The sequence below is a fragment of the Typopeltis vanoorti genome, chromosome 6 (assembly GCF_054136105.1).
Source record: "Typopeltis vanoorti isolate ZY-2024b chromosome 6, IOZ_Tvanoo_1.0, whole genome shotgun sequence".
NCBI classification, from domain to species: Eukaryota; Metazoa; Arthropoda; class Arachnida; order Uropygi; family Thelyphonidae; genus Typopeltis; species Typopeltis vanoorti.
The window spans coordinates 48,456,585-48,477,466 of NC_143554.1; the positions used below are offsets into that span (position 1 = coordinate 48,456,585).

At 36.8% G+C, this 20,882-nt stretch overlaps 1 protein-coding gene across 1 annotated transcript in view; it reads right to left on the minus strand.

The window, feature by feature from the left end:
* The window catches only part of LOC150105439 (polycystin-1-like protein 1), a 724,085-nt gene that overhangs the window by 342,982 nt on the left and 360,221 nt on the right, over positions 1–20,882 (minus strand). The window contains exons 25-26 of the mRNA XM_090394152.1: positions 15,495–15,595; positions 11,444–11,636 (exon numbers count right to left, since the gene is read on the minus strand). Of these exons, the coding sequence (XP_090250278.1) occupies positions 11,444–11,636; positions 15,495–15,595 (294 nt within the window). The remainder of the gene's footprint in view (positions 1–11,443; positions 11,637–15,494; positions 15,596–20,882) is intronic.

Below are 20,882 nucleotides of genomic sequence, written 5' to 3' on the forward strand. Positions count from 1 at the left end.
CATTGTTCACTTTCTGTATCCAGATTATTCTCAAGATCTTTCTATAGCACTTCCTCTCAAATGCCAATATCCTCCTTTCAATTCTCTCAGGAGTACCCAGGCCTCACATCCATAGAGCATGCTGCTGAAGATACAGGTTTCTACAATGCGCAATTTAGTTTGCATCTTTATAGCTCGGCTCTTCCATATTTTGTCCATGGCTTTTAAAATAGTTGTTGCTCTGGCTATTCTAATTTTTCTCTCTTTTTTTGGGGTTCAAGTCATGTGGCATCCAAGATATGTGAAGTGTTCCACATTTTCTAGTTGAAATCTGCCTATCGTAACTCTGTTCAGTAACTCCTGTTGTCCAAATATCATTGTTTTAGTTTTTTCAAAGTTGAAATTTAGTCCATATCGTTTTCCTTCTGTGTATAGTGTTTGCAATGTCTGTTCCAGCCTTGCTGCATCTTCTTCAATCAGGACGATGTCATCTGCAAAGCAGAGGTAGTTAATTCTCATGCCGTTTATTGAAATGCATCCACCTTCTTCTTTAATCTTATCTAGTGTTCTTCCCAGACGTGTGAAGAAGATGATTGGTGATATTGGATCCCCCTTGTCTTGTACCTTGACTAGTGGCAAACCAGTCTCCAGTCTCACCTGCTATTCTGATTTTTGCTTGTGCTTGGCTGTTTATATCTTTCAGCAGGCGGATCAATTTATTGTCCACACCATAGGATTCCAAGACAGCCCATGTTATATTTTGGTCAATATTATCAAATGCTTTTTGGAAGTCCACGAAAGAGCAGTATATCTTTTTGTTCTTTCTTCGAGCTTTCTCTGCTATTAGTCTTAATGCGAGTATTTGTTCCACTGTACTTCGATCTTTTCAAAATCTGGCTTGCTCATCAGAAAGATGTACCTCCATATGATCCTTCAAGCATTCTGTTAGTATTTTCATCAGCACTTTGCCAAGATGACTCATTAATGCAATAGTTCTGTAATTGGTGCATTCTAAAGCCCTGCCTTTCTTATAAAGAACAACCAAGACCAATTTTTTCCACTCTTCAGGGGCATACCCTGATCTCTATATTTCATTACACAGCTTGTGTATTTCTTTTACAATTTTAGCATCTCGTCTATTATCTTGTTATTTTCAGGACTCTTGTTGTTCTTGAGATGTTTTATAGCCTTATTCACCTCCTTTATATAGCAATACCCAACTAAATATCTCTCTTGTCAATCTTCGCCTCAGACCACACTGCCTCAAAACCACTGTCTCTATTTCCCTGTTTAATGTCTAACTTATATGGACATAATTCCCCAGCTATCATCAGCAGTGCTCCCCCACCTCCCTTCGTGCCCTTTCTAACTTCACGAAAATCACTGTACCTTTTCCATTTCTATTCCTGTTAGATATCACTTTTATTCAACGATGTGTCACTTTTTCGAAAATAAACAGTGTCCACACCTTTCCAGCTAAACAACAAGGAGGCAAAATACCAATGCAACCTAATTTTCTATGCAGCCCAGTCAAGTATGATCCTCATCTCCAATACCTGGGAGTGAACCTGAATAGAAGCCTGACCTACAAAAATCAATCATATTCACAAAGTAAAAAACAAAAGAAAAATGAGAAACAACATAATCTCAAGACTAAGAGGAACTAGCTGGAGTTGCAGAGCCGAGGTACTTAGGATCTCAATCCTGCTGCAGAGTATTGTGCACCAGTCTGGGAAAGAAGTGCTCACACAAACATCACTGATTCCCAACTGAACATAACCATGTGCACGATTAGCAGAACCTGAAATCCACCCTCTCTCACATGGCTACCAGTGCTTTCCATCATACTCCAAACATATGAAGAAGGCAAACATCACTAAAAGAACTGGAGAAAATCACAAATACTCCATATTGCCTCTCCAATCAGCTCTTATAAATCCCCCTAGAATTGGGCAGAAGTCTAGGAACCCATTTTGGGACAAAACCAGAGCCTTCTCTGGTCGAGCACCTTCAACTTATGACATGTAGACCAACAATGGTCTATGAACTTGCCAACAAATGGCTCTCTTGTGAAATATCCCTGCAGCTGCCAGAACAGAATCAGGGTGAATCAGGGCAGATGCAGCTATCTCCTACATAAATGGAATATGGCAAATAGCCCTTACTGTGACTGCACCCATATTCTACAGACTATCAAACATATCACATCAAACATATACCTGCAAGATATAAGAAGTGTCAAAGGAGGCTTTAGAGTGGCTTTCAATATTGGACATTGAACTATAGCTGTTCTATGCCATAAGAATAAATAAAGTGGACATAATTCCCTTGCTATCATGAGCAGCACTCTCCCTTCCCTTCTTGCCCTTTCTATCTTCACGAAAAACACCAGAAAATTCTCTAAAAGTAGAAACGATGCTTTTGTACTCTAACTTGTAATTTCTCAATGAGAGAAAAACTTTTCCAGATTATTTACAGTGAGTTAAGTGACATCCAACCACCTCAAGTCAGAGCTTAGTTACTAAAGTTGTAATATTACACAATGCTGTAATTAGGAGGTGGGACTGTCAGAGGCAGAAGTAAACTAGTGCAAATAAAAGGAAGGAATGCACTTGATCTACTCCATTTATGGTAGCAATTGCAGCACAATTAAGAAATGGTGTAGATCCATCCCCCATGAAAGTGTGCTAACCTTTTATGGACACTGTGCTGTGAATGGGCTCTCATCAGATAACCCAGAAAGCCTGCTCTAGAAACCAAATGTGTAACTTTTCATTCGCTTCAAGCATCTGCTAAAGAGGATGGTGATTGTGATCCTTCCAGGCAACAAAAATCATTAAAACATAAGATTAAAAAAATGGAAATATAAAACAACGTAACAGTAGCACAATATGACAAATTACTTGTCTGTTAATAAAAAATATTAAACTTATTTTATAAATTATTTAATGTGGAGTTTATTTTAATATATACAATGATTACTGGTTATTTGGCGTGATCATTTATTTTTAATATTTCTAGCCAAGCAAAAAAAAAATTAACTAGTCTTAATTGTGAACCTTTCCCTCTCCTTATCTCTCATAGAGCTTGAGAACCTTTCTTCTTTCCATCTCACATAATAATTAAAAAAAAAAATTTAAATATGGAATTAAAGATTTTCCATTTAAATACCTAATAGAGGTTTATTTTCACTGTTTTCTTCCTTCCTTTCTTTTCTTTCAGCCCAAAATAGCAAGCCCATTTTTAATGATTTTTAAATTGTTAAACTGCTGTTTCTTATCTGAAAAATTACTTAATTTTTTTTTTTTTTTTTTTTAACAAAATGACTTAGTTTTGTGACTTTTTTTTTTATAAATATGAGATCCACTCACAAAAAGCTGTTTGCCAATAATAAGTTGGTATTATTATCATGAGTAGGTTAAGGATTAGATAATAAAGAAACCCTGCTCAAAAGACTATTTCAAGCTTAAAATAAAGAGTTGGTGATCTCACTCCAAGCAGTGAAATTCATCCAATGTAAACTTCCATCATCATGGCAGAATTTCACCACACTGCCTGTTGTTTGAAGAATGAGTATGCTAACTACTTAGCCAACCAGACTGGTTGGCTGAATAGTTTAATATTATTCTAGACAATTCTGCCACAATAGCACACATTTGGCAATTCCCTCTCTGCCTTAAGCTGGTGAAATTCAAGAATAATGTATAGTTAGATAAAAGTCTTTAGAATTTATTATTATTATTATTATTAAACAAGACCTCATGGAGTCAAAGGCTCATCTAGGAGGTCCGTTTATCTCACACACATCTCATCATACCGTGTCTTAAACACATTCAAACTCCTTGCAGACACCACACTCTCAGGCAAGGCATTCCAATCACTCTCAACTCTGCACAAAAAAAACCTGCCTCTCACTCCCCTACCCACACCCTCTTTATACAGTTTCCAGGTATGCCCTCTGGTTCTCCCCTGATCTCCCACTATTCTCTGTAGAACTTCTCCACCATTGATCCTATAACAACCCCTTACCAACTTGTAGGTCTCTATCATATCTCCCCTCTTCCTTCTCTTCACTAGACTCTGCAAATTACATCTTTTCAATCTTTCCTCATACTCGACATTCCAGAGGTCAGAAACTACCTTAGTCAGTCGCCTTTGGACCCTTTCCAACATCTCTTCATCCTTCTGAAAACCAGGTGACCAAATCTGGGCACAATAGTCCATGTGTGGCCTAATCAAAGCCTTATACAATGGAACAAGAATCTCCCTACTTCTACACATTAGTGTCCTCCGCATCATTCCCAGAAGTCTTTGTGTTGTCTTCACAATTTTGGCTATGTGTCCCCTAAATTTTAGATCCTTATCCACTATCACCTCCAGATCTCTTATTTCCTCTACTTCCAACAATATATTCTCACCAAGCATAAATTCTGCATCCCATCTTTGTTTTCCAAAATTTAAAACCTTACATTTTGCAACATTGAACTCACATCCCCATTTGCTTGCCCAATCACTCAATTTATTCAAGTCTTCTTGCAAGGCCACAACATCTTCACTACTCTTTATTGTTCGTCCCAACTTTGCATCATCTGCAAACAACTGAATATCTCCATCTAAATCTTCGCCAATATCATTAATATACAAGTTAAATAGTAATGGTCCTAAAACAGACCCCTGAGGAATTCCACTAGTGACTTTCCTTTTCCTGGATATTGCACCCCCATACACAACTTGTTGATACCTATCAGATAGCCAGTCTCCAATCCAATGCACTAATCTAATATCCAACCCCATCTGCTCTAGTTTGACTGTCAACTTATCATGAGGTACTCTATCAAAAGCTTTTGCGAAATCCAAGTATATTACTGTGTATCCTTCTCCTCTGTCCAAGGAAGCAGTCACTTTATTGTAATAAGTAGGTAGATTACTAAAACATGACCTCCCTTTAGCAAATCCATGCTGTCCATCAAAGATTATACCATTGTTGTCAACCCAACTCTGGATCCTAGTTCTCACAAGCTTCTCTAACAACTTAACCACAACACCTGACACACAGATAGGCCTATAGTTTGTGCTCGAGTTCAATCATGAAGTGGCACAATCTTGCCCTCCTTCCACTCTTTAGGAACTTGACCAAGTGCAAGACTTGTATTAAAAAAATATGTCAAGGCAGGTGTCAACTCTCTGGCACATTCCTTCAGAATACGTGGTGATATATTATCAAGTCCCACAGCCTTATTTACATCTAGTTTACTCAACTCCCCAAACACCTCTTGCTCACTTACAGTCAGTCTCTCCTCCCCATCGTCAACTGCTCTTAATCTCTCCATGAAGTCACATTCACAAGATTGAAAGATCTTTATGAACTGCTCATTAAGTATCTCCACCACACATTCTGCAACAGCTGTCTTTATACCATTTCCTCCAATCAATGTCATCCTTCCATAATCATTCTTTCTTTTGCTGGCTACATATCGAAAGAATTGTAGCCAGCAAAAGAAAAACTCCCTAGGATTCTTTTTGGCTTCATTAGCTAACTGCTGTTCATACCTCTCTTTAGCTACTCTCACAAACCAAGTCACCCTCCTTGCCTGGTCTTTGTAGACCTCATGAAATTGGTTACTTCCACTTCTCTTATGCTGCCTCCACAATGCCCTTTTTCTCTGTATTGCATGCTTAATCTCTTTATTCATCCATCTCACACCTACCTTATTTAACCTTCTCACCCATGGTATACATTTAGACATTGCATTTACTAGATAGTTTTTGAAAATCCCCCAAGCTGCATTGATCTCTTTTCCAGCTAACTCCTCATTCCATGCTACACCTGCAAGCTGTCTCCTGAGCTCTTCATAATCACCCCCCCCCCTTGTAGTTCCATATATACCCTTTTTTCACAGGGGTCCTTGCACTGGCAACCACCTCATGGTCACTTTCACCAATTGGTGGATGATTTGACACCTCATTGATAATTACATCCTCCGATGAGATGACCAAATCCAAGACCCTTAATCCTCGTGTGCCCTCTGTTATATACTGTCTGAGGTAGTTATCCCTCAAAAACTCAAGAAACTCATTTTCTTTACTTCCAGTTGCTATCTCTTCATTCCAGTCTATATTGTCATAATTAAAATCACCCATAATGATCACTTTTCTTATTTGCTTGGCTTATTTGACTATACATTTTACTATCACCACCACATTACCAGGTCTATAACAACATCCCACCAAGTATTTGATTCTATTTACCTCTATCTCACACCATACTGCCTCAAAACCACTGGCCCTATTTCCCTCTTGCATCTCTACCTTGTATGGACATAACTCTTTCTCTATCATCAATAACACTCCCCCTCCCTTTTTACCCCTTCTATCCTCATGAAACACATCATACCTTTCCATCTCTATTCCTGTCGGGATGTCTTCCTCACTAACCATGTCTCACTTATTCCGACAATCTCTGGGTGCATAGACGCAATTAGTGCAACCATTTCATCCGCCTTGTTTCTTATACTTCTAGCATTGGTATACAAACACAACAACTCATTTCTGGATCTACAGCTAGTTCCACTGATACCATTCACTCGATGTGATCTCTCCATGCTGGACTGGGGCCATTTCCCTTTCTGCTTCTTCATTTTAGAACCCTTTGCAATTCCATCTGTTTCCTCTTGATCCCTGGTCATCCCATTACTTTCCTGCCTATACATGCTCTCACACCTCCTCTTGGAGCATCCACCTTTCTCATGCTGTGTACCCCTGTCCACCCTGAGCCTCCCCGTTTCCCTGCTCCTCTTGCACACCCATTCTCTCATTTTCTATACTCATACCACTCACTTCCCCATTCATTTCCACTTCTTCAATCTCTCCTATCTTACTCTCCTGCTCTTCCACATCACTCCCCTCTCGATCTGATTCATTCTCTCTATTCACTCATGTACTTTCCAGCAGCAGTCTCTCCAAGCGACTCACACCATAACCACTCAAATGCAGTCCATCGCTCCCATACAGCTCATTTCGTCCCTCAAACTCATTCCACACATTAACAAACTGTACTCCCATCTCCTCACACATTTCAGCCAGAATATCATTCATAATCCTTGCTCTCCGCCTCATCTCACCACAATCATACCTAGGCAACACACTGACTACCTTTCCTGTCACACTATTCTCTTTTATCTTTCCAAGCAGTCTCCTGATATTCATTTTGACATGTTCTTTGTTCTCTCTCAAATCATTTGTACCAATTAATACAATTAACTCTTTTGCTCGCTCCCGCCTCATATTCAATGCCTCAATCACTCTACTCATTTTACCACTGGAAAACATACCTTGTGCATTTTATCCTCTAAGCACACCTTTAATAATGGAGTCGCCATACAACGCCACTCGCTCATCTTTCGTTAACTCTTTCATGCCATCATGATTTATTTTAATAGTTTTGACCTGAATTCTCTTAATTTCATTCCGCATCCATTTCATTTCTTGCTTCATCCAATCCAATTCACCTTCTGTACCTCGTGACACATTCTCTCTATCATTAAATCTTTCTAACTTTCTAACTCTCGACCCCCCCTTCTCACTTTCCCTCTCATTCATCCTTCTTTGTTTCCGTACTTTTGGTCCAACATACGACCAACTTTCACTATCATTCTTCTCACTTTCACTCTCATTTATTTTTGTTTGTTTCCATACTTTCGGACTAACATGTGTCCAACTTTCGCTATCATTCTTCTTACTTTTACTGTCATTCATCTTTCTTTGGTTCAGTACTTTCGTTCCAACAAGCGTCCAACTTTCGCCATCATTCATTCTTTTTTCGCTATCATTTATTCTTTCGATTGTTTTTATTTGTGATTTCTGCATCACGCCATTTCTACTTTCATTCGTTCTCTGAATTTCGTTTCTTTCTGCCTCACTTTCGTCCCTTTTAACATCCGTTACGGTTGTCAAATCGCTCTTTTTCTTTTTTCCTGATTTTTTAACATTTTTTCGCCCCTTCTTCTCACCATCCTTCTCTTTCAAATGTGCACTCACGACACAATCGGTACTAGCACTTTCTGTCATCAATTTCATATTCGCATTCATCAGTTCCTCGTTCAGGTCGCACTTCTCACACACCCTTCTTCCATCCGCACTAAACATCCACAAATCATTTATGTAATCAAAGGAATACATATAACAGACCTCACACTTAACGAAACGACTGAAATCTAAATTAAAATCATGGAATGACAATGCCGCCGCCATTTTTTTTTTCTCTGCAGGTTACTAGGTCTAATAATAACGATTTCGTAATTTAGTTTAGGCAAGAAAAAACCCCCACACTAATAATATTGGTGGCGTACAACGTTTACAGCCTCTCTTACTTAAAGAATTATGCATATATTCTTAATTATTCCTAGTAAAACTTATCTGAATCAGGAGCTCTTCAAATCGCGTCTGCAGTGCTTGGCCCACTAGCGCCTTCTTTTAAAATTTTAAAATTTGTCCTTTTTTTCGCATCAAAAATAAAAAAGTTGAGCCATCTTTGCTCACACTCCACTCTCTCTCTCTCCCCCTTATCAATATATGATCACAAAACAGTATAATTAAGCAGAAAACTATATTTCATGAATATTTCTTTTTTCAGATGTAATGTGATGAGGGATTAAGCATACTTACAGCCATTTCCTCTGAAAAATTCTGATGCCATTTATTTGCATTTCACACGGTTTAGATTCATTATTATAAATCCTCCATCTGCAGGCAAGTTAATTCAGAATTCTGGTGGACAGATTGTTTTGAACAACATATATAAATTTGTTGAGTTATCCTAATTTATATTCCACTTGACCATTTTTCAGGGTCACATATGTTGAAATTATATGTTATAACTTGCTCTTGCTACAGGGAATTTAATGATAAAATTTGGTATTTAAGATGACCACAAGAAGATGACCATATTAAATTCTGATGTCACAGGAATGGATAGATGGAAAAGGGATACTGTATGGGGACAGCATGGTTTTGTAAAGGGTAGATCATGCCTAGGTAACTTGCTCATGTTTTATAATACAGTGACGGTTGAATTGGATAAGGGTAATGGGTTTATAGTGATACTGCTGGACTTTGCAATGGCCTTTGACAGGATATTACATGGAATTCTAACCAGTAAACTGCTGCACATGGGGGATGGATATAGGGTGGCTGATTGAGAGATATCAGAGAGTAGTTTATTCAGGAGTAGTCAACAAGGAGGCCTGTGACTAGTTGTGTGCCACAGGGTTCTGTTCTTAGACCACTGCTATTTAATTTGTTCATTAATGATAGAGGAAAGGATCTGAGAGTCACTGTTCAGTTATTTGCTGATGATGCAAAGTTGGGCAGAGCAATAGTAAATACACATGATGTCAAAATTTTGCAGGAATATTTGCATAGATTGGCAGACTGGGCTAAGGAGAATGGATGGCAGTTTAATATGGCAAAGTGTAAGGTTATGCATTTTGGAGTGAAAAGATTATCAGCAGTATACCATATTGGTGGAACCTTACTCTAGGAAAATGACGAAGCCAGAGACTTGGGTGTGTTAGTGGATAGGGAGTTAAAGTTTAGGGGACACATAGCAAAAGTGGTTAAATCAGCTCATCAGATCACTTGGTTATTGAATAATACTTTGACCAGCAGATACAAGCAGGTTATTATTCCTCTTTATCGAGCCTTGATAAGACCCCATCTTGACTAATGTGCACAGATCTGGGCGCCAGGGTTTCTTGGTGATGGGGAAGAAGTAGAGAGGATCCAGAGGCAAGTGACCAAGATGGTAGCTAGTCTATGGAATGAACCTTACGAGAACGGTGAAGATTTGTGGGTTATAGTAACTGGTTGATAGGTAGAAAAGGGGTGATATGATTGAGACATTCAAATTACTGAGGGGTTTTTACAAGATTAATTCAGAGGAAATTTTTCAGAACAGGTGTGGTGGTTGGAGAACTAGGGGCTATCCATGGAAACTGCAAGAATGTGGTTAGCAAGGCAGTTAACTAGGTTTTTTACTTGGAGAGTGGTGAATAAGTGGAATAAGCTGCCAGAGTCTGTTGTGGGTGGCATGACTGTGAATGAGTTCAAAGCTAAGTATGATAGAAACAGTGTGAATGCTGAAAAGTTCTTGACATGATGTTTAGGGCCTTTCTCAATTAGCCTAAGGACTCCTTGGAGTTGCCCATAATAATAATAATAATAATTTCTATTCCTGTTAGATATCACTTGTTCAACCATGTTTCACTTATTCCAATGATTTTGGAGTTGATAAAGTCAATCAGTAAAACAATTTCATCTCTCTTATTTCTGATACTCCTCTCATTTATAAATAAATACAGCAGTTCACTTTTAGGTTTATAACCAGTCCTATCCAAGCCACTTTTTGGTTGTGATTTTCCCACCACAACTGCTCTGTTCAATCCCTTTTATTGCTGCTTACCACATATATCCAATCAGCCTCAAATATCCTACTCACATCCCAAACTATTCCATTTCTATGCTAGATCGTCACATGCTTTCACAACTACTACCAACATTCATTTTCCCTATGCCATCTCTCCCTGTCTACCAGGGCTCCCCTGTGATTCCATGTTCCTCTTGCATTCATGTTCTCTCTTCATCACTTGCACTATTAATGTTTCTATTGCCAAGCACTTCAATCTCTTCAATACCGCCTTCCTGATCTTTCACTTCACCTCTTATTTCAGATTTCTCACTTTCATCTCACACACTGCACTTTACTCACTCCAAAGCCATTCAAATGCCATCTGTCACATCTGTATAATTCCATTCTTCCCTGGAATATATGCCATAGATCCCCAAACTGCACTCCCTTCTCCTCATGCACTGCCAGTATACCATTCATGATTCTGGCTCTCCTTCTTAACTCATCATCATACTTCAGCAACACACTGACCTTTCCCACTATACTGTTATCTTTTACTCTCCTCGATAACCTCCTGATATCTGCCCTTACATTCTTCTTGTGTCCACTTAAATCATTGTCCCACAACCGCTACTAATTCTCTTGCTCATATACAGTGCAACATGCTGCAGTTTATTTATCACAAATGATGTGTTACCATACAAGATTCATGCATGCTAACATATCGAAGGAAATCTAATAAATGACTGTACTAATGCTTATTTCATTTTCTCACTGTATGATGATACTAAAGCACAGTTATTTATTTTTTATATGGCAAACTCAACCATGCAAAAAAAAAAAACAAAAAAAAAACAAACACTTTTTTCCCTTTTCTTACTTCATGTTTACAATTTCAAATCCTTGTAAATGGATAGATATAAAGCCTAGTTTCAAAGTGTGCTCTAAACCCTAATCCATATATATCAGCAGCGACTAAGAATCTCATTCAACTATCTTTCACAAATAAGAAATATTATATTTTCATTACTTAAAGATATAATTAATTCATTAACTAACCTACAATTTATGTGATGTAAATCAGATGAAGTCAAAACTTCGCAAACATCTGATGTCCAGACATTCCCATTCCAATGTAAACAGTGCTGCCAGTATACATACAATCTGTATCTTTGTGCTACTTCGGTGTTGTCAGTAGTAGGTGTTTCATCATAGTTTGCATCCACTATTCCAAGAAAATATGTACCTGCTTCTGAAAAAAATAAATGGTATAGCAATAAAAAAAAATTAGATATTGTTAGGAATTCTAATCACATGAATAAAATTTTGAATTGCAGTGCTAAACAAGATTTTTCAGGGGAAAAGTGCTATAGAAAATTAAGCAATTGAAGATTTTATTCTAATTTATTTATTCTTTTGAACAGTTGTCATTATATAAGATTTTTTGATTAGATTACATGAAGGCAGATTTGCAATTCTTGCAAGATAACTTAGCAAATGATAGAAGCAATATAATGTTTAATGTGTTGGTTGTGATGTTCAGAGGATGTTGCTGTGAATGAGATATGAACACCACCACCACCACTGGTTGATGAGAGTGATCATGGGTTAAAATTTTTTTCTCTATTTTTCTTAAATTTACATAATTTTTCTAATATTTATTTATTTTTAAGTAATATGGAAACTCTGTTCTAGAGTCCGAAGGTGGAACTGTTTCAAGTCACTTCAGGCATCCAGTAAGCAAGGTGGTCTCACATCAGCAATAAAATTCATCTCCTGAAGACATTCACTGCAATCTATGCCCAAAGGATTTGAACCTGCTGCCTGCGAGTTGAAGAGCAGATATGCTAACCACTCTGGGATAAGACTCAAGAGAAAGAAACTGGTAAACCACAGATTTGTTAAACATATATGGTTTTACACATATGTGTTTAACAAGCAATGTCCAAATGAATCAAAAGGTGTGCAAAAGTGTAAACAATTGTTGAATAATAACACAATAATGTAGGCATAATTACCATAAAGGGAGAAAAGTCACAAAACAGAAAAATGTTCCTACAAAATAACCAAATATATTTACCTCTGAATGCAATCCAGTTGTCGAGTGTCCAGCAAATCAGCAAATCTTTCTTTTCATTCAGCATATTAATATTATCGCATTGCAACTGATGGGAATTCTGTGTTTCTGTGGATTCGTTACAGACCTCTTTCTTTTCAGAAACTACTCATTACAAACTCGTTTTGTATTATCACTGTCATCCAAACTATTTTTCCATTTAAAGATGGTACCAATGTACTTATCCATAGTTGAAATACTGTATTTACTCGAATATAACTTTCCCTCCCCAACCGCATATAACTTGCACCCCTGATTTTACTTTTCGAAAAAAGAAATTAAAAAATTTTTCATATACCTCACACACAAAAAAAATCTTTACACATTCGCTGCCAACTACGAGTATACTTGTAATTGGTAAACCAGCTACACAAGCTGGTTATTATATATACTCATTACTGCTTACTGCCAGCAACGAGATTACTGTACTGACCTTGAAGAAGTGAAAATGCTTGGCTTGTGGAGCTAGCATCAAAGCTGTGTATTCTCATAGATGGTATATGCTCTGCACAAGCCAACTACGAGTATACTCGTATGATGCTTACCGCCGGCAACGAGATTACCGTACTGACCTTGAAGAAGTGAAATTGCTCGGCGTATAGGAACAGACTATGCCAAAGTAGCGTGGCAGAGAACATGTTAAACACGTTCACGTCGGGGCTATAGTAATTTGCTCCCATGATAAACAATACGCCCTCCCCAATACTGTAGAGGCAAGAAAAACAAGTACTTTTATTATGTCAGTGAATAAAGTACAAGCACTCTGTGTAATATATTTCTCAACAAATAGTGCAACTAGAGACAACTGGGATAAAAACGACATTGATGAATGAATCCCATGTCCCCTCATACAGAAACTATGCTGTATAGACTCAAGCAAAACCATATACTGCACCAACAAACAAACACAATATCTAACTAAAAACTATTGTTATTAATTAGATGCGTGTGGGTTCACCTGCTGCAAAGCAGCAATGGAATTCAACCAAACGTGTTAAAATTCATAAACGTGTTAAAACTAAGAAATATATATACAAGGTGTTCGGGATAAATTTGACAGTTTCGTAAGGAAAAAGAAAATCTTCTTTGTATCTATTAAATTTAATGAATTGACAAAAAAACATTACAGGCAGAGTTAATTACAATACTATCAACAAGATTTACTCAAAATAACCACCATTAGCATCGATCACAGCTTCCATTCTGCTTCGGAACCTCGAACAAGCTGATGCTACAGTCTCCCTGGGAAGGGCCGCAAAAACTGTTTTAATTTTATCCATTAACTGGGCTTTTGTATTACTGGAAGTGCGATTGGTGTCTTTTTCAACTGCGCCCCATACAAAATAATCCATGGGGTTAAGGTCTGGGGAGTTTGGAGGCCAAACATTTGGACTGGTGAAGTCGTAGAAATTTTCAGACAACCATTTTTGACTTTTCCCAGAGGTGTGGCAAGGGGCCGAATCCTGCTGCCATACATACGGCCTACCATTGGCTACCCTTGTTATCCAGGGCTTGACTACAGTTAGCAACTCCACGAACAAAGCCCGAATTCCAATGCCAGGGTTCTTCAACACCTGTTCCTGCAGATTTGCGAGGAATTCTGCTGTACGAACGCAATCAGATCGTCTGCTAGGGATCTTTCTTCTTGCTACATCCTCGTAGTCACCATTGCAAGTCTCTAGTTCATGCCTGATTGTTTTTACTGTATTCAGGGAGCATTGGGCAGCAGTCGTAATATCCTTATTTTGATGGCGGGCACGAATCATCATGATACAAGTTATTCTCTTCCATGATTCAGGTGGGTTCCAGCTATCCATCCTTTCTGACATCTTGTATATGAATGAAGAAGGGTCCAAACTTTTAAATGAAGAGAAGTGTGTGTTAATACATGTAACTTACGGAAAAATATAATTAATTATAAATATGTCAAATTTATCCCGAACACCCTGTATATAGTGAATGTTGTTATGGCAGTTTCACATATTCTTGGAATTTGGTTGAAGAGATTTAGCATTTCAACTCAATTGTCGGCTTGCTTTTATCTTTCTGTTGCACGATCTTTTGTTAATACTGCACCAATCATATGCATGTCTTAATAACCTGCCATTGCTGTCTGTTTCATGTAAGGCTTAAGTACCGTAAAGGGAGAAAAGTCACAAAACAGAAAAATGTTCCAGGGGCCGAATCCCGGCTGAATTTAACCACTATTCAGATGGAAGGAATGGGAATAGTTTTGGCATGATCCTACATATCAAAGTAAGGAGGGGGAGGGCATTGGAATGTATGCAGTATTTGATCTATTTTATAGGAGTTATAATCATTGAGTAAAAAAAAAAGAAAAGTGTGGAATAGATGACTGAATTCTGTGGTAAGAGCTATGCTTGCTATAGAAACAAAACAGTCCTATATTTAGGTATTAGAAAGTTACTATACTGTTCTGTTGGATGCAGTGACGTAATGAGGGTATGAAGCACCTATGGCAAGTGTCTCACTTGCATCCCCCCCATAACCCAAAAATGACAAAAATGTTATACGTTTTGTGCCTCAAACTTAGTTGCGCCCTCTTTCGCAATGCCCTCATTATGGCACTTGTTGGATGACTATATGCCTTTTTTGTATATTTTTCTGCATGTTTGGCTTTCTGAAAATAGAGAAGAAAGATGAACTATGTGATTAACATGTATAGGAAAGGAAGATAGTTATTTTATTTTTTTGTATGGCAAAATTTATTTTATGATGCTGGCCATCTAATGAAAATACATCTAATGTGTTCGGGAACATGGCCAGACTAAAGGTTTGAATATTGTTCTATTAAATGGCTTTATTCTCTTAGTATTCCATACAGAAATTAGCTAAAGGGAAGAGAAGAGAGAAACAAGGAGCTGTTTCCACAATTACTAAAAATAAAATTAAAATAAACATAAATAATAAGAAAAAAATTAGTTAAATAGACTGTTTAATACATATTGTTTAACATTTTTCTCCCAAATTCACCTTGCAGAGAGTCCTGAGGTATTAATATTTGTATGGGGTTACTGTTAGCAGCAAGGATCTTCTTGACTAAACTGTTCTTCAAGGAAGGCAATTCATGGACACTGCAAATGATTTAGAATATAAATAAAGAAAAAAATTACTGCACTGCAACTATAAATGTAACTTCTAAACACAATTTAATCAAGTTATGCCCATAGAAATAGCAGTAAGCATTAATTATTGCATATCTGAAAGAAACAAAATTTGAATATAGTGATATTCAAAAAAAATAATTAAAAGTAAAAGTAAAAATAATTAAAACAATAATTAATAAAAAATATTGTGAAATATTCAAACAACCTTTATCTTGAGCAGAAAATATATTATTGCTCTCATCATTTTTTAACATACCATAAACAATAAATAAATAAATCTAATAAATAATAAAATAAAATAAAAATAAATAAATAAACAAATGTTTGCATGTATGTAAAGAGAGCCTCCATAGCTCAGTCAGTATAGACAAAGCCTTTTGGTCAGAAAGACCTGAGTTCTATTCCCATCAGTGAGGTGACGAACCTTTATCTGGTCTCGTATCTTTCAACTAAAGATGAGTTAGCTGGGTTTTTTCACCCCAGAAACTCGGGTTTTTTGTCCGCCAGAACAGGCAAACCGGCCCAGTGAACACACACACATGCACATGGATTAGTCATGAATACATTCCAGCCATGTGCTGTTCCCAAGCCCGGATAAAATGGGAGAGGGGGGGGGGGGGCAATGGTGAAATTCTCACCAGGAATACTTTGTGGGCAATGCCTACAAAATCACTTACAGTCGGAAATGACTAAAAGGGAAAAACCCAGATGTATGTAAAGTAATTTCACCTTACTTTTTTTTTATAAACTTATAATAGCTAATTTCATTACATTTTTTTTTTTTATCTCACGCATAAAAGGTTACTGGACCTATAATACTAGTGATTAAGGAGAAAGAAATATGTTTCTGAAAAAAGAGTTGGAGGTTGTACTCAGTGAGAAAAACAGTATGGGGGAGATTGTTCCAAAGAATAGAAATAGAGGTGGATGGAATAAAGGAAAATTATGAGAAGTTTGTTCTTTGGAGTTTGAGAGTGTATGGGGTTGGCCAGTAGTTGCTCTAGTTCTTAAGTGGTTAGAAGAAAGTGGAGAAATTGTAGCAGCTAATTCAGAGGAGAAGTGCCCAGGAAAGTACCTATGGGAAAGTGACTGAAGGGAGTCTGTAAGGGAAAGGCATCTATTCAGTGAATTGCCCTCTTCTGAATACCATCTAGGATTCTTAAGGAGGTTTTGGGTGCACCACCATAAATGCTGGAACAATATTTCAAGGTTGGTCACATATGAGACTTATAAAGTGTTAAGAGCTCAGAGGAAGAGAAGTAATGTTTTGAATAGAAAAGAAGACCAAGCTTTTTTTTTTTAGAGGAAGCTATGTACATATGTATGAGGAGGCTTCAGTCCAAGAGAAAGATTATCTTGAAAAGAAATTGAAACATTATCAAGAGTAAGAGGGAGTGAGGTAGGATCTTTCCTGTGGGTAATAAGACAGGCTTGAGTTTTTTTTTTTTTGCATTGAAATTTACTAAGTTGTCTTCATCCCGTTGGAGGGTGTTGAAGACATCAGTGTTTAAGTCATTGGTTATGACAGATCTTAAACATTCTACCATTAGTGTACTAGAGGGTGTCTTGAATGAGGAAAAGGAATTTAGAGTACTGCCACAGGTGAAGCTGTGAATAGGATTTAAGTACAGAACCCTGGGGTACTCCAGAATTGACAGAGAAATCTAATAAGAGGAGGCCATCCACTATGATGGCCAGTGAAAAAGCTGGTAATCCAATAACGACCAAGAGGGTCTGCCTTTTTTCTTGAGTGAGGATACCATGATGTCATCAGGATACAAGAGAGAGAGAGAGAGGTAGGAAAAGGGAAGTGCACAAATTACACCCAACAGCCTTGGCAAGGGACCAGAAGGTTCGACTCCTGCATGACCATGAGACAATTGCATTTTATTTTGCGCTTCATTTCATTTCATTCTTATGAAGCTTACTTTGGAATCATTCATAACTTTTTTACACTTGTTTCAGGCTACCATGTAAGCTGAATGAGAAGCTGGAGTTTTAAATTTAAGCAACTGAACATAAGCTGTATTTTTATCATGGACTACAGAGGCACATTTTTGTGAGAACCAGGGCTTGGATATGGGTCAAGGGTGTACAGTGAAGGGAATGAATGCTCTCATTCCAGTGAGCATAATTTCAGTTATTAGTTCAGTGCAGATGTTTGGATTGGTAGAGTGAAAGCAGCAAACGAGGCATAAAAATTCCAGAGGCATCCCAGTTGATAGTGCTATAGGGTAAAAGGCTGAGATTGGATGGGAGAAGGAAACTTGAATAAAACTCTGGTCAGAATTGCCGAGGGGAAGAACAGACATCTGCGGTGCATTTGGAGGGAGAACTATATAGTTAAGAAAAGGTCTAGAGTGTTGAAAGAATGATGAAGATGTCTAGCATTCTGGTTGGTAGCTTAACTATTTCTGTTAAGTCTTGACTGATGGCAAATTATTCAGCTTCCCTTCAAGCTTAATTCTGAGCACAAGTTTTATTTTATATTTGCATTATAACTGCAGGTTATGTTATGATTATGTTCTCCCTATGAGAGTAACTTTGGTTACTCTCATGGGGAGAACATGTGAAATTGACATTTTTAAGATTTTAAAAGGTAAAAGTCAGAAGCAAAGCTTAATTTGTGTAATTTAGTAAGTGCATGTACAGATAGAGCTCCTTCTATGAGAGGAAAACCTGAAGAATTTGTTGCATTGCTACAAACTGAAATACAAATTCCAATAACATGATTTCATTTCATTGTATATTACATCAACAGAATCTTTGTGCCATATCTTGTTAACTATATTTGAGCAAACACTTCAAGGCATTGCCAGTTTTGCAATGTGCTTCAAACTGATGAGGAAATATTAACTATCTAAAATATGCTGGTTGTAATGGGGGAAAAGTTCTAGAAAAAGTTTTAGCACTATGAAAACAAATTACAAATTTTTACATGGAACAAAATAAAACTTGTGAATTTTTTAAACAGGATTTCTGCTGAAATGTGGCATTTTTATGTGACTTAATGTCAAGGCATAAATTGATTTTTTTTTCCAAAATGCTTCTTTCCAAACCTGTAATTTCAACTGAACTGGCAAAGGTAGTTGAAGAACAGTGCACTAATAAAACTTTAAGAAAATGTGATATTAATAAATACAGCTGTGTTTAAACTCATTGATCAAAGAATACACTGACAGATTTAAAGATTTTGAGAAACATGATCTCACACTAAATCTGGTTTTCCAACCAATCTGGTTGATGCCTCTAATATAGCTGAAAATTTACAAATGGAGCTGAATGAGCTCTCTCAGAAGACAATATTCTGAAATCTCTATTTGAAGGTATGAAAGACCCCATTGAAATATGGAAGAATGCTCTTGAGTATCCAAAAATGCATCAACATGCTCAATGTATGCTTTGTCTTGTTTTGGCACAACTTACTATTGTGAAGCAACATTTTCAAACACAGTTGTTGTGTCGGAAAAAGTGCCAACTCACTTTTAATGAGTCATCCTATTTCCGACCCAACATAAGGTAACGTTAAAAGCCATGGATATGGACATGCTTATGCCTGTCCATATCCATTATTGCTGCTGCTAAGAGTAATGTGATACTGACCTACCATAGCCAAACAAACTAGAATTTCAGAAAAGAAAGGATATACGTGAAACTAATGATTGAGTGATTATTAAAGATCTAAAAGACAATATGGTCAACATTGTGGTGCATGAGTTGAGCAGAATAGAATTCAAAATTATTTGAGCTAGTTCAGCAACACAGTCAATTCTCATTACAGCAAACATTTCTGGGACTAAAGGAAAAGCCTGTAACAGTAAAAAAGGTTCACTGGGTAACTGTGCTCTTCATTAGAAGAGCACAAATTCTGTGATTTGTATTTGTGAACGACACAACGGCCAAAATGACTACTGTGAGATCTGCACACCAAACATTAGAAAGGTATAAAATGGTTGACTAGTGAAACTAAGGAAGAAATGTAGAAAAATAAGATGCAGTGAGAGGTACTCAACAGTTGCACAAGACAGCAGGCTAGATGGATGGACAATTTTTTTTAGCAAAGGAGAAAGTACAATATGAATAGCATCTAATTTTTCAAGACAAAGAGAATTACCATATTTTTCACCTTATCAGATGATGCACCATTGTACTGGACACACGGCATTTTTCATGTTGAATTTTTAGGAAAAAAATATTCTTTGCAGTATGAGGTGCACGAATTCTACATCAAATTATTCATATAAATATAAATTATTTTAATACATGTAATATCTGTTTATTAGATAGAAAAACAATTATTCTTAAAAAAAGCATAAAATCGTTAAAAAATCTAACATAATATAAACATAAACAAAATAATTTTTCTAAATTTCATTAATCTTCTTTTCAAATCTTTATTCATCTTCACTCTCAAAATTTTCTGAACTTGATTATTCATCAGAAACCGAGTTATTGCTGTCTTGAAATAATAAGTCATCTTCTGTACCATCAAGAGAATTACTAATGCCACGCCTTTGAAAAAATTTTATAATAATTTTATAATAAATTTTATAATAATTTTGTAGGTGTGCAAATGGATAAAGAGTTCATGGAACTTCATTCCATGAACTCTTTATCCATTTGCACACCTACGAAATTGCAGCTTTCTTTCTCCTACCTGTAGATGTTTTCTCAAAATTTTGGAGATTGCATCCAATTGACTCATTTTTCTTATAAACCCTTTCAATGATTTGTTTATTGATTATCTAAAGGCAGAAATGTGGAGGTGAGTCCTCCTGGGATCACAGCTATTTTTGTGCTCATTTTGCAAAGTTCATTCTTAACAACTATGTTAAGAATGAACATAGCTGTTTCATGGCATCTAAACTGATCCCATACCACCAAGGTAGGTTTCTAATATAAACTGCCAGGATGTCCAGACCACACCTTCTTTATCCATAACTTCATCCCTTCCTTAAATATCCTTTTGGATGAATATGAATGTGAATTCTTTTTGGGAAGTTTTTCTTTTAAAAATTAAAAAAAAAAGATGGCAATTTTGTTCCATCCAAACAGCATGACAAAATAATAGTATAGTAAAGAAACTATAACACATTTTAGGAATGTTAGTCAAGTGGGTAATATTTATTATCCTACTAGTTTCACCGATTTTTGCTATCGGCATCTTCAGGGATACAATTGGTAAGCGATATGAAGGTAACAGACTAGGTTTTAACTGACAGTTCTAATTCATACAAAATTAGTACAGTGCGAG